This window comes from Populus euphratica, unplaced genomic scaffold (assembly GCF_000495115.2).
Source record: "Populus euphratica unplaced genomic scaffold, PopEup_1.0 scaffold31.1, whole genome shotgun sequence".
NCBI lineage: Eukaryota > Viridiplantae > Streptophyta > Magnoliopsida > Malpighiales > Salicaceae > Populus > Populus euphratica.
Genome location: NW_011499850.1, coordinates 2,222,129 through 2,236,327, shown reverse-complemented (window position 1 = coordinate 2,236,327; position 14,199 = coordinate 2,222,129). Strand labels below are relative to the sequence as shown.

At 30.3% G+C, this 14,199-nt stretch overlaps 1 protein-coding gene across 2 annotated transcripts; it reads right to left on the bottom strand.

The window, feature by feature from the left end:
• Window positions 1-5,997: 5,997 nt before the first annotated feature.
• LOC105121094 (triphosphate tunel metalloenzyme 3-like) lies at window positions 5,998-8,898 on the bottom strand. Of its 2 annotated transcripts, XM_011019600.1 has the most exons (2): window positions 7,901-8,893; window positions 5,998-6,385 (listed from the first exon to the last, which is right to left on the bottom strand). In XM_011019600.1, coding segments are annotated over exons 1-2 (618 nt in total). In that variant the 5' UTR covers window positions 8,518-8,893; the 3' UTR covers window positions 5,998-6,384. The 2 variants fall into 2 exon arrangements, with proteins under 2 accessions (XP_011017902.1, XP_011017903.1); XM_011019601.1 differs by lacking the exon at window positions 5,998-6,385 and having other exon boundaries at window positions 7,900-8,898.
• Between the last annotated feature and the right edge of the window lie 5,301 nt (window positions 8,899-14,199).

The following is a 14,199-nucleotide window of genomic DNA, read 5'->3' as shown; positions in this document are numbered from 1 at the left end:
TCCTTTTTTTATTTTTATTTTTATTTTTTTTTCATTTTTGCGTGATAACAATGCAAGGGTCCATGGTCAAATGGATCAGCCAATATGGTACTTGTTAAACTCGTCTTAATTTGTGGAATTTAAATAAAATAAAATAAAATAAAAAATATTGACTCGTTAGAATATCTATATGGTCAGGTTGACCTTACTAAAACTCGGTAGGGTCAACTCTTACAAAATAAAAAATATAATGTTATTTTAATAAAAATAATTAATTCATGTTGATTTGATAATCCTCAAATTAATATAATGACTGAATAACTTAGATTTTTCTTTATATTAATATCATGATCGAGATTAACAACTGTCAACAATTCATTGGACACATTAATTTTATGATTTTATTATTAATAGATTAGTGAATGTAAACATGCGAAAAGTGGCATCAATCGTGGTTATCGTCTTCATTGTTGTTATCGCTGTGATTCGCTTTTTTAGTCTTGTAAATATTGGAATTGTTAAACTTTGATGTGCTGATTAATTTTCACTAAAATACAGTGATGGTGATTTGAGGAATTTAAAATAGATTGTTCTAAAAAATGGTTATTTTGGTTTATTATCACTTTTTAAAGTAAATATTGGTGAAATAATACATTATAAAAAAATTAATAAAATCATATAATTTGTAAATTTAGAAAATATAACATTTATAACTTGTTGGTATTTAAAATAGCAACTTTTACAAAAAAAAAAATGAAAAGGACAAAAAAGGAATTGAAAAAAAAAACTCGAAGATACATCGAAACTCTATAATATGTATGATCTGTTCAATTCATTATTGTTAATCTTTTTTATAATATTGATAATATTGTAATTAAAACTTTAGTATATATTAGAAGTTTTATTTTTCTTTCTCCCCCATCTCTTTTCTTTGCTATCCATTTTGTATATTTATTTTAGAAGTTACTATTTTAAATAGCAGCAAGTTATAAATATTATATTTCTCAATATATATATATTGCTATCTTTTGCATCTTATGTTGTTCTTTCTGCATTTTTAACTTATTGTGTTAATTTAAAAATAAAAAAACAAATCGGAATAGAACTTGAGGAAGGAGGAGACCTTATTTTTTCATTCTTAGAATGGAATCAATCCTACCATTCTCACCTACTCCGTCGAGAAAAATCCAAACACCTCGCCCTGTAAATTTCCACGCAGAAGGATGGGAGGTTCCTCCTCCATTATCCAAGAAATAAAACGTTAAATCTCCTTCACGACAGGGGAAATCAATCTTTTTTTGTTCCCTTTCAAGATCATAGGAAGAGGTGTGCATGAGTTGCATACATAGATCTCTAACTTATTTCAAGATCACTGGAGGAGGTCTTGATGTTATGAAGATCATCGATTGTGACTTCTGGATCAAAAATTAGGTTATTCTTGCAGTAACATCGATTCTTCATGCTGTTCACCTTTTTTTTTAAAAAAACAACATCATTAATAATATTAATAATCTCATGTCTAGCTCAGTGGTTATTGGTGCAACTCTTCTTCTTCCAAACTTCGATTCGAGTCCCAATAAAAATATCACTGAAGAGCTGTTTCTTTTATGTCTCTATTGGATCCTCTCTGTGTGGTATGTCTGTCACCCTCGCGATGCCTTACCTATTTACTGGGTTTGCAGGATGTTCAGTGAGCTGTGAGATTAGTCGTGGTACACGCAAGCTAGCCCGGACACCCATATTAATAAAAAAAAAATCCCATGTCTATTTTTACCCTTACATAATTAATGATTCTCATGTGTGTTGATCTAGTGTTCCTGGTCAGCTTTGTATTTAATTATTTTTATGTTGTTCTTTTAGTATTTTTTATTTATTAGTTTTTAGATTTTCTTATCTTCATCTGTGTTGGTTTGATGCCCTGTGTTGACTTGTAATGTGATAATAGAGGGCAATATTTGTTTTTGTGATTTAATTATTTTTTAAATTATTTTTTATTTTGATTGTGTTTTTTAATCATTTTGATGTGTTAATTCTATTTTTACCCTTACATAATTAATGATTTTTATGTGCATTGATCTAGTGTTCCTGGTCAGCTTTGTATTTAATTATTTTTATGTTGTTCTTTTAGTATTTTTTATTTATTAGTTTTTAGATTTTCTTATCTTCATCTGTGTTGGTTTGATGCCCTGTGTTGACTTGTAATGTGATAATAGAGGGCAATATTTGTTTTTGTGATTTAATTATTTTTTAAATTATTTTTTATTTTGATTGTGTTTTTTAATCATTTTGATGTGTTAATATTTAAAAAATTAAAAATATATTATTTTAATATATTTCCAAACAAGAAATACTTTGAAAATCAATTTTTACTCCTATCTCAAATATTGTAAACATGTTTTGTGTTTTTTTTTTTAAGTGTGGTTGTAAACATGTTTTGTGTTTTTTTTTTTAAAAAGTGTGGCTTGGTGTGTGTATTTGATATTGAATAGCATGGATACACTCATGATATAGATGATTAATTTCTTTATAGAATCTACCTATAATTACAATTTTTTTATAATTCCATTCAATTTCATATAATAATTATCTATCTATATGTAAAATAATAAAATAGATACAATTCTAAGTTTCTAACCATGTTCGATGGTTAGAACATGGTCTCATTATATTCCATGATTAAAATACATGAGTTTTTATGAGTATATATTTGAATATTAACCAGAAATGCTGACAATCAAATAAATTATAATATAAAACGGATATAATTAGACAATATTAACCAGTAATATCTATTACTATTTAAATAAAATATAAATGATTAAAATAAAATATGATTATAAAGTCTACAATAGCACATAATGGAGACTATAATATTATAATCAAATCATTAAATAATTGATCATAATAAATAATTTAAAAAAAAACTAAAATTATATCACTTTTATAACACGAAAATATATGATTAGCCAGCGGTCCAAGGCAAAAAAATTTCTTGTTGATCTATTTCTCTTCATTTGTATTTTTTTTCTTGGAAAAACCTTTAAAAAGTCCCTGATCTATAAAGATAAATCAAATAAATCTCCAACTTATTTTTAATCTAGATTAGATTCCTAATGGATTCTCAATCAGATCTTCTTGATAGTTTATACCAACATAATAATGGTTAATTATTCAGGCGAAAATCATGTGATTAATTTATCTCTACTTTGTTAAAATTCTATTAACTTACTAAAATCTTTCATATCTCATGATAAAACAAACTATAGAAATAAAAGTAAGGGCTTTGTGTTTTTTTTTATATAGTTTGACTTTTCCTGTGAATTTTTTTATGTAAAATGAAAATATTAGAAAATACAGTGGTTTTTTGGGAAATAAATCATATAAATTTCATGCCACGACTTAATAGTCTTGTTGACTAAAGCAAGTGGAGGATTTAATTATGAATTTGTCGATACATTGGGGATCTAAAATAATATTAGTAACAAAATATTACTATTACCAGAAAAAAAAAAAGTTGACCGAAACAACGATCAATTAATCAGTACAAATAAATTTGCCGCTGCATGAGTGGTGGCTCATGCTCAAAACTCCTCCGACACGAGTCCTAGTCGTTGCGCTGCGGTCCGTCTCCCGTCTTCGCTTGCGTGATTTCATCCATCTCCGAACCTAATGAATCGAGTATGTATTCAGGGATCAGCCAGTCAATCAGTTCGGGTTCTCGGTTGGTTCTCGTTCGCCTACCTCCCTCGTAGTCCATTAGTGGATAGGGTGGGTGACTTAGAGGGCGCCCGCCTCCTCTTCAGACGTGTCCTCGATAATTTGACGGTTGTTCGATCTCAGCTTTTGGGGGCGGGAGTGTTTGGTCGCTGGGGTTTCCTTTTCCTCAACCAATTTCGTTGTGTCAGCCCGGTCTAATATTTATGAGAGAGAATATACATTAGCACCTGCTTGAGATGGTGGTGGGGTTTTTTTGGTAATTCTCAAAAGTGAGTTCATCATAAAAAATATTAAATATTTGTTTTATATTTTTAATGATTTTAAAGAATCAAAGATAAAACTTAAAATTTGGGGTTGCATAAAATAAATAAATAAATAAATAAAAAGTTGGGTTTGAGGACAGTTTGAAGAGATGTTCAGATCTGGTTAAACGCATTTTAATTAGTAAATGAAAGTATCACTGGCTGCTTGACCATGGGAAGGGGTTAGGGTCTCGAGTGGCTACTGGACCCTCAGGAAAGTGGCTTTTATTTTAGTAGCCATCGAGCTGGAGTTGACCTCGAATAACAGCTAAGTGTTGAGCACGCCTCTCCTAGTTATCATGTATGTGCCATTCATAGCTTGTTTTATTCCACGACAAAACGCACACATGGCACATCAAAAAAGAAAATCAATAAATTGATGATTAAATAAAAATAATTGACCCGAAGAACAAGGCATTAATCATTAGTTAATTTCTAATCTGGAATCAAGACATCAGTACTCTTGTTTTCCTCCCCTTATTTGATGATTAATGGTATCATCCTCACCCATTCTAATGGACTCTATTATGAAGAAAATATTAATTTTTAAATACATTAATCCAAGTTATAGAAAAAGAAAATGAATAAACGAAAGGTCATCCTGAAAAAGAAAGAAAAGGAAAGAGCTAAATGCAGGATGAGGTTTCTAGTCTCTGTGTGCTTAGCATTTGCTCCTAGGAGAAGCTAGCTGTGCATGGATGATCGTCCCAAACACGGTGGAATCAGCCTGGACCAGCTGCAAAATTTTGCCCGCCACCCCAATTTCCTCTCCCACAACCACTAAATAATCCCAGGTCCACCAGCCAAGATTAGCCCGGAACCTCCCAGCCCCACCAGCCCAGAATCCATACACGCCACCAAACTCTTGTGCCACACACAGTCCATCTTTGACTAAAGTTAGGCTACACAGACCATATACATAAAGCAACAACAAACTCTATACATAACAGATACACGTTCCTTGGACGTGCTCCTCTTGTACAAATGAACATTAATGGATCTCCGGAGGTGGTGCTGGTGGGTTCTTGGGCTAACATGGCACGAAGTGGCTCTAGGAAGTCATGGACTCTTGGTTGGAGACTTGCTTTATATTTTCTGGAGATGGGTTTCGTTCGAGGTAAGCCTGAGCATTTATAAAAATAAATGTGATCCCCATTTTTTACCTCTTCAATTTCTATTTCCTTTATTTAATTTAAAATATTTGAGTTTTGAACCTGAACTTATTACGGAATGGAATGTGTTGGTTTGCTTTATTCTTTCATTTTTTAGAACGGAATGTGAGGTGACAATGTTACTCCAACTCTCCACTCAATCAAAGAAATAATCTATAACTAATATTAAATCCACCCTGTTTATTAAAAAATAAAAGAATATCAAGGGCTGGGAAGAATAATAAATATCTCTTCTAAAGTTTCGATTGTGAATTAATTAGCCCTTCTGTCTATAAACAGTTTAAAATAACGGAAAATACATTCTTGGTTTCCTTCTGTACCTTCCGCTGGTAGCCGCCTGTTTCCCCCGGCGGAGTTTTTCTTCAAAACTATGGAGGTTCAATTCGTTTTCTTTCCTTTCTACGCATACAAGCTCACAATTCAAACTGCATGGAGAATACATATTATTGATGGATCATTTTTGGTCACCAAGGATGCTGCCTGAGACTGTCATAGAATTCTACTTTTTCAGACTAGTTTGGAGTGAACATAAACTTAAAGAGGATTATGTCTTCATTACTACATAATTTAAATGTAAATATTAATATGATTACTTTTTAAAAAAAAAATATTTAAAAATACATCAAAATAATATTTGTTCTATTTTTAAAATTTTATTTTTTATATTAAAATATTAAAACAATTTAAAAATAGTAAAAATCATTTAAAACAAAAAAAAAATTCAAAAGCATTTTCAAAAACAATAGATCTGAATTGTGCCCAGGACCCTTACCATATATCAAGCAATTATTTCTCTGCAACTGAAGAGCCCAAACTTAACAATAACATTCTTCAAACTCGAGTATTTTGTAGGATATTGTTCCATCAGTTTTATAAACCCTTCTTGAATCTTGAAAAATATCCTTGGAATTGAATCTGATAGTCTAGCATGCTATCTTACAACTCAGTTCCTTGAAGGGCAGGTAGATAAACACCAACAAACATACGACCCAAAAAAAAAAAATCATATAAAAAAAGGGTCCATCTGCATGTGATGGATGACCACGAAAACATCTCAAATTCATAGTTGTATCACTGCATTGCAGAACAGAGATAATTTACTGTTTAATTCAAACTAGTAGTATTAAAATAGAATTCATTGCCCAAGTAGATGTCTATGGAGAGTGCAGCTGCAGGGGAGGACCACCAAGAACTCAAGCAATATGCTGACATAACCTGCAAAAGGATGAGTAATCGGATAAATCACCATAGTAATATCAACAAAAATCTTATTGTAAGATTAGTCATAGTTGTGCAATTTGAGAATGGCATATTACTCAAAAGAACATGCCACGTTATGAACTTTTCAAACAATGTTATGAATACGCTATCCCTTTGTAAGTGAAAGAGCAGCATGATTAACAATGTGGAGAGGACTTACAAGCATGGCTAGAGCAGAATGAGGAATAAAAACTACCTTTATTTTGCCTCATAGCCAAGTAAATAAAACATGCACCACAACTGCAATTTTTCTCCTCGCCATTTAAGAAACATGAGAAGCAAAACAACAAACATGAAAATATATGCAAGTTCCTGTATGGAGAAACCAATCAAATGCAAAAGAATAGTCACGCTAGGTGCTTGTAGCCTAGTTGCTAACAACAGTTGATCAAGAATGCATGGTAAGATACTTGATGAACTCTTTTGAGAGCCATATGGAACAACCAAAAACCCAAGGCAAGAACTGAAACAGATTTTAGACTTGGTAAAAGTGGTGAACAGTGCAAAGAAACTGCCTTGGAGGCAAGTGAGTAACTAAACCAGTTGATCAAATTGTTTAGTGGTTTCTGAGTCGAAGTAGATGGCTTGTGCAAACTTTTTACTTAATGCAAATATGGATGAGCTCACATGAATCCGAATCCTACTCATTCAGAGGATATTAAAACATATTGGTTTTTAAGTGCATAAAGCACTGCATATAAGCAAAATTATGTTGCTCTGTGGTGACTAAATCTCATCACTGTTATCACAGAAAAATCTTGCTGCAAGTAGCATGTTCACAACAAAATCGGACAGCTGAGATTAGATTGAAGATCTATTTACAGTGCCCAACTAAGTCATCAAAATAAGTGATAACAAATGCAAAACAGAATCAACTATCAACAGCATGGGAAAAAGTAACCACATGTCAATCAAGAAAACTAGAACATGTTCTTTGAACATATAGAAGATGCATCATGCAACTGGCACCTGAATCTCTGACAATGAATATGATGAAGAGATGTCAAAAAATCAGTCACCTGGCATCTAGTTTCAAGAAAACATGGCCAGGTTATATGAAAGAATATAAGAAAAAACATATAATAAATGGTTTCTGTGGCCATTGACATTTCTCAGGCTCCGATATTTACCCAGAGCGAAGCTATAAAGCTAGATCTCATTAACAGTCACAAAGCAAATCTTAACCCATCAAACAGATACAAACTCCATAATTCAGCAAGTAATAGTCCTCTCATAACACCCAAAATCATCCATTCAATAACCACTCAGTGGTTAGAGATTCAAACTTACATTCATTACTTAATAACCACTGATCAAAGTACGCGGTGCAATTATCTAAAGCAACAATAATAACACAACCAAAAGAACAATGACTGATAAACATCCATCAAGAAGCATTTTCACATCAAGAATCATTCAATACATAAAAAAGAACAATAAAACATGTCCAACAATTAATCTTTCACTTACTAAGGCAATTTCCCAGCTCGAAAAATCGCAAACTTTGACATCTCAGAGTACTTATAATCAATCCCATTCTCCTTCAAAAACCCTTCAAGTTCCCTCTTGACTCTTTCAGGATCGTCATTCTCACACTCAATCTCGTAACACACTCCAAAACTAAACTTACTCTCATCAACCTCCAACTTCAACCCTCTCCATTCATAAACATCCCTCACATTCTCAAACCCGCCTAAACACACAAAACCCATTTCCCCATCAATCCCAAACTCATCTTTACACCTCTTAATAATCCTCGACTCAGTAAACCCCAACTTGCCTGCTTCCTCCACACATTGCTCCCCAGTCAATGGCTCTATTTCCTCCTCATCCTCCTCGACACGACTCACCCCATTAATCAGCACTGGCTTTGCCTTGAGAGACAAAACACAACGAGTTTTTTCGTTGTTGTTGTTACTGAATGAACGCAAGCGAAGCACTGCCCTTTGAGAAGCAAGAATGCCATTGGCAGAATCAAAAAAGACATTTTTTTGGTTAAGTTTTTTTATGTGAAATGGTGAAAGGATTTCTTTTAAGCGACTGTGATTGACTGCATCAAGCAGACGCAATTTCACCTCCACCTCCATAAAGGGCTAAATTATTTTGTGGATTTTTTTGCAAAAAAGTTTCGATCTTTTTTGTGGGTTTTTGGTAAATTTTATTTATTTATTTTTGTGGGGTTTTTGGTTATGGGGAGAGGCCGATACGTTTGGATTTGGAAGAGGGGTTAGGTTTGGAGTGGTCAAGGAGGTGGAGGAGAGATGAGGTGCTGGTGGCAGTGGTGGAGGAGGAGGTGGTTGTGGTGGTGATGGTGGGCTTTCGGGATTCTTCAAGTTCTTCTTTGTCTTCGATTTTGACCTGGATTTTTGTTGGTTTTCTTCTTAGCATTTTGGCTGAGGGATAGAGAGGGAGAGGCGGATGTGTTTGGCATCTGAGAACAAGTTCAGTGAAATAAGCCTGGTGGGAAAGTTTTATCGTGGACGACTTGTCATGCTACAAACCACTTATTAAGGTGGACGACTTGCAGCTCATGCAAAACAATGGCTTCCCACAAAACGCCTATTTATAAAACTCGGATGGGCCGGAAGGTTAGTCTAAATTCCGATTGACCTCTGATTAAATTAGTTCCAGTCGAAGAAAATAGAATAAATAGTAATTCAGCCTGACCTGATAAAATATTCAAGTCGACTTGCAATCTGCTTCAATCTAGAATAAAACTTGATTTTAAATTTATTATTATTATTATTATTTTATAAAACAATGTAATTTTGATGCTTTTAAAAAAAATCTATATAAATTGATTTTTTTAATAAGTTACTCAGATTTTTTCACGAGTTATATTTTATAATAAAAATAAAAAATAAATTGATTTTTTAAATCAGTTACTCAAATTTTTTTTTGAGTTAGATTTATTTTAATACCAATAATTGTAGAGTTCACGATAATGTTTATAAATAGATTTAGCTTGAATAGTTGTAATCTTATATATATATATATCAAAGTTATAGGTTTAATAAATATTATAGTTGTGAAACTTGGTTGGATTAGAAGGTCATCTCGGTGTGTGTGTGTATATATATATTAATTAGAAATCTAAACTTAAATGTATTATTTCATTAAAAAAAATCAATGTCATTTTAATAAAAATAAAAACAAGTTGAGTAGGTTAATCCATAATCTTCATCTAATGTTGCAATTATCCTAAATATAATTTGTGGTGAGAGTATTATCTCTGTTGTATGAAACAATATTCGTGGATACTGTAATGGACTAAAAAAAGTGTTAATTTGTCGTGACATTTATAATTTTTTTTCTTGTCTATATTCAGGGTCACATAATATCTTGATACCCTCATCATCACTTCATGCTAATTACCATTTTATTGCATCTAAAAACCGAATGAGATTTATTAAGAGAAAAAATAAGTGAAGCCGGGCTCTAATTAGATTTCAAATCATAAGTTTATAATATTAACTTAATAATTCACCGGACAGGAAGCATATGTTAATATTTTTTTTATTTTTTAAAAATTATTTTTAATATTAAAACATCAAAATAATTTGAAAACATTAAAAATATATCAATTTAAAATAAAATAAAAAATAATTTTTTAATTTTTTTTTAAAATATAAAAATAAACAAGATGGTAAAAACATGGCAAATCCTAGAGCTTGATTATCTCAATGGGCCTGTTCTCTGAGCTTGGGTTTCGATATCTTCTTCAAGCCTGAGTCCTGGACTCCTTGTGGTCAACCTCTCTATTTATCTGCATTTTTTTTTTTTGTTTCTCTTGCGATTTCTCAGACATTCCTATCTTTCCGCTGCCAATCAGATCCACTTGACGATTGCATTCTTATCCAAAACAATTTGCTTGTTTCTTTGACTTTTGCTTCCTTAAAAAAATTGGTCAAATCTTTCGATGGATACATAAAATATATATCAAACCAAACGAAAGAAGAGATAACCGGGGCTCAATATTGAGGAGTAGTTTAATGATTAGGTGTTGAGTATTGAGTTTGTTTTATACTAGTTATGAATTTGAATTTTTTTTAAAGTTATTAAAAATTTATATAATTATTAATTTTAAAATTTATAAAATCAATAAAAGTATGCACAAAGCTAGTCAAACACGTATGTTAATAAAAAAATAAAATAGCTAGAGCTAGGTTATAATGAAAACAAGATATAAGGTTAATTATCAACACAATCATAAGCCAAAAGGACGTACTAACAATGTTTATCTCTATTCTTGTCCTGAATTATGTTTGCGAGCGAGGATACGATGGAGGCATGCCATGAAGGAAACTTTTAGGCTTCAATTTAAAATTAACACTGCTGACAGGTTAATTTACCATGGTCTGTGATATAAACTAAGTTAAATTTTAATAAAAAAAAATAAAATGATTCGACGTAATTAGCTAGAAAAACACAATCAAAACCATTGCTTAAAAAAAACAATATTTATTTACTTTAAAAAAATAAAAAAATTAAATTAACTCAAATTAAATTAAATTAATTTCGCATAACTCAAATTTACTTGAAACAATTCTAGATAACATATAAAAATTAAAAACATGTTTGTTTGCTACAAAGTAGTTTTTTTTGTAAAAAATAAATTTTAAATAAATAATTATTTTTTGATGTTTAGTTGTACAATAAAAAATAAATTGAAAAATACTTTCTATTAGTTGATTATATCATGAAAAATAACTTATTAGAACAACGAGGAACATATCTTATAAATTAAAAAGTTAAGTGAGAATGAAATTGAAAAAAAATCTAATTTTATGACTTATCTCAAATAAAATAAATAATTAAAAAAAATACAAATCAAGTATAAAAAAATAAAAAAAATTATAAGATAAAAAAATTAAAATAATAATAACAAATAATATTTCATAAATTATTTCACGTAAAATAAATAACAATCAAAAGAATAAAAATCAAATTTAATAGATAAAAAATTTCAATTAAAAAATAACAAGAGAAAAGCAAATAAAAATTATAAAAACAAGAATTAATGTTAATATAAAAATTAAATTTTAAGAATAAATTTAAAAAATAAATATTCAAAACAAAATATATATAGTAATTAAAATTTTGATATTTGATATGATAAATAAATAATATAATATTTTTAAATTTTTCATAATTTTTATAAAGTATTTTTTTACTCAAAATAAAATAAAAACACATTTCTAAAAATCAAGTCAAATTTGTATTTGACTAGAAAGTATTTTTTATTAATTAATTTTTTTTTCATTGATTAATTTTTTTAATAGTAAATATATATATATATATATATATATATATATAAAATAATTTTAAAAGTAATTTATTAAAAATAATTTTTCAAAAAACAAATACACCATATCACATGTCATGAGTGAATGATGTATTGTATTTACTCTTATCCTGATGTAAAGATGATGAGTTCGCATAAAGTTTCCATTAAACTTGTGATTAAATTAAAATTTAAAAATAGTCAAAGAAAGCTGAAAGACAAGCTCTCCATTTCAATTATGGCGTGTGGTGCAAGGCCCTTTCTTTTATTTTCATTTCTTTTACTTTTTTATTAAGCCTTCTTCCATGCGGCACAGAATTCATATGCCGACAGGGCCTTTGTTTTTTTCCCGGGTTCCGGACAACGATGGAGCAACAGAGGCTCAATTAGATTAATTGTCTGTTGCAATGGTCAAGATACGTGATGCCTGCACGTGCTTGGAACCAGCCTAGATTTGGAAATTCCAGCTCAGTTAGGCAGTGTTTGTTTACGATTGCCACGCGGTATATTTCAATAAAAACATACAGTGTATTTTTTTTAATAAATTATATTTTATGCTGCATTTCTTGAACAAACACACCATATAACCAGAAATGAGTGCAGAAATATTAGGCGTATAATTTAACTGATGAAGTTTTAAATTTATATCTTAAAAATAATTAATTTAAGTTTTATAAACTTTAAAATTAATAAATTTATATAATTATTAATTTTAAAATTTATAAAATTGATTAAAATACATATAAATTAACTTAAGCATTAAGATTTAACAGGCTTGCTGAGTTTTTCTTGAAGATTACCGACATGCTAGTCGCAAGTATATTAAGATTTAACAGGCTTGCTGCGTTTTTCTTGGAAATTACCGACATGCTAGTCGCAAGTAACATACTATACGATAACTGTAATTCTATCTGCCCTACACTACTGTACCCACTCAGGCATCATCATCATCATCCAGCCGATGATTTTTAGAACACTCTCGAGATCTGTACAGAAAATGACAAACAAGTACATGAATCACTATTTTTTTTAGTGGCTACACGTCAGTCTTTCTTTGCTTTAATAATTGCTTTTGTTCTTTTGTTCTTTTTTGATCTGCAGTGAAACATGATTGTGTATCTGGTAATAACTTGGACGTAGATGAATTAACGTTCGTGTTAGAGGTATACAGCACTCTCTGTTGCATAAATTTTACGCCTTCAATCTTTTCTGGATAGAGACGATGATACATGGAGTGCACTTGTTCAGGTTCTGCAGAAGCTCATCTCCCATTCTGTATCCTGTGTCTCTCGGAGCTATCCCGACACCAGCCATGGCGAAAAATATAGGTGGGCCAGTCAACATGCACAGGGTGACAGGGGATGATTGGGATGCACGTGGAGATGTTGCTGATCATTTCGATTTTTCAAGGTGGATTAATAGTTTTCATGTAAAACAAGAGCTTAAAGTTCAAATTATATACAGATCGTCGCTCCGAAGTGGTGCTTTTCTCTTATTCTTTCATGTTTTATGCGACATCTTGATCTTCTACTCCTGCGACTTTGCCGCTGCTAACAGGATTGGTGCCAGGGGCTTGCAATTGCAAGTGGTGATGACGTTGGACATCATGTGATAGAGAATAAGCGAATGATATCTATTATTGAGATAATATTTTAGTACGGCACTACAATGATATCAATTCAACTATTCAGATAATATTTTAATACAGTGGTGGAGTTGTTGGTGATTTTTATTTAAACGGATATATTAGAAAATAATATGAGTATATGAAAAGATAATATAAATTATATTTAAGATGTTATTTAATAATTTAAATTATTAAATAAAATTATTTAAATAAAAACCTAATATTTGATCATGAGAGATACTTTGCCTATCCCTATCACATAATATAAAAAAAAAATTATTTAAGTGGTGGATAAATGATAAAAAATTGAAATTAAAATATTTATTTTTTCTATAATTTAATATTTGAATTCTTGTTTATATAACTAAAAATAATAACTTGAAATTTAAAAATATTTTATTTGTAACCTTTCAATGTATTTATATCACCTGCACCTTGTTATATGTTTTTTTTTTCCTTCGGGAAAGGTTCAAAGCTTAAACACCAGTACAAAGTATATATTTTTGTCGTAATAATGTGCATATCAAGTGATTTTTAGGAAATAAACTGTGTATATCAAGCCAAAAAAAGAAATATTACAATTTATTATAGAAAAACAGATATTCCTCGTCAAGATGTAAAGTTAATATAAAATTAGACTCTATTAAAACTAAAGTTATTAAACTTCACTGTCACCTTTGATTGACTCGAGAATTGATGATGGTTTCGGCCAGTTAACCCACAGGTCAATATCAATATGTTATTTAATTTATTTGATTAAAATTTAATTTAATTTATTTATTTTTAAAGTAAATTATTTTAACTTAAAAACAATAAAATAATATTATTGTACTTGACTTTGATCAATCAAAATTAACT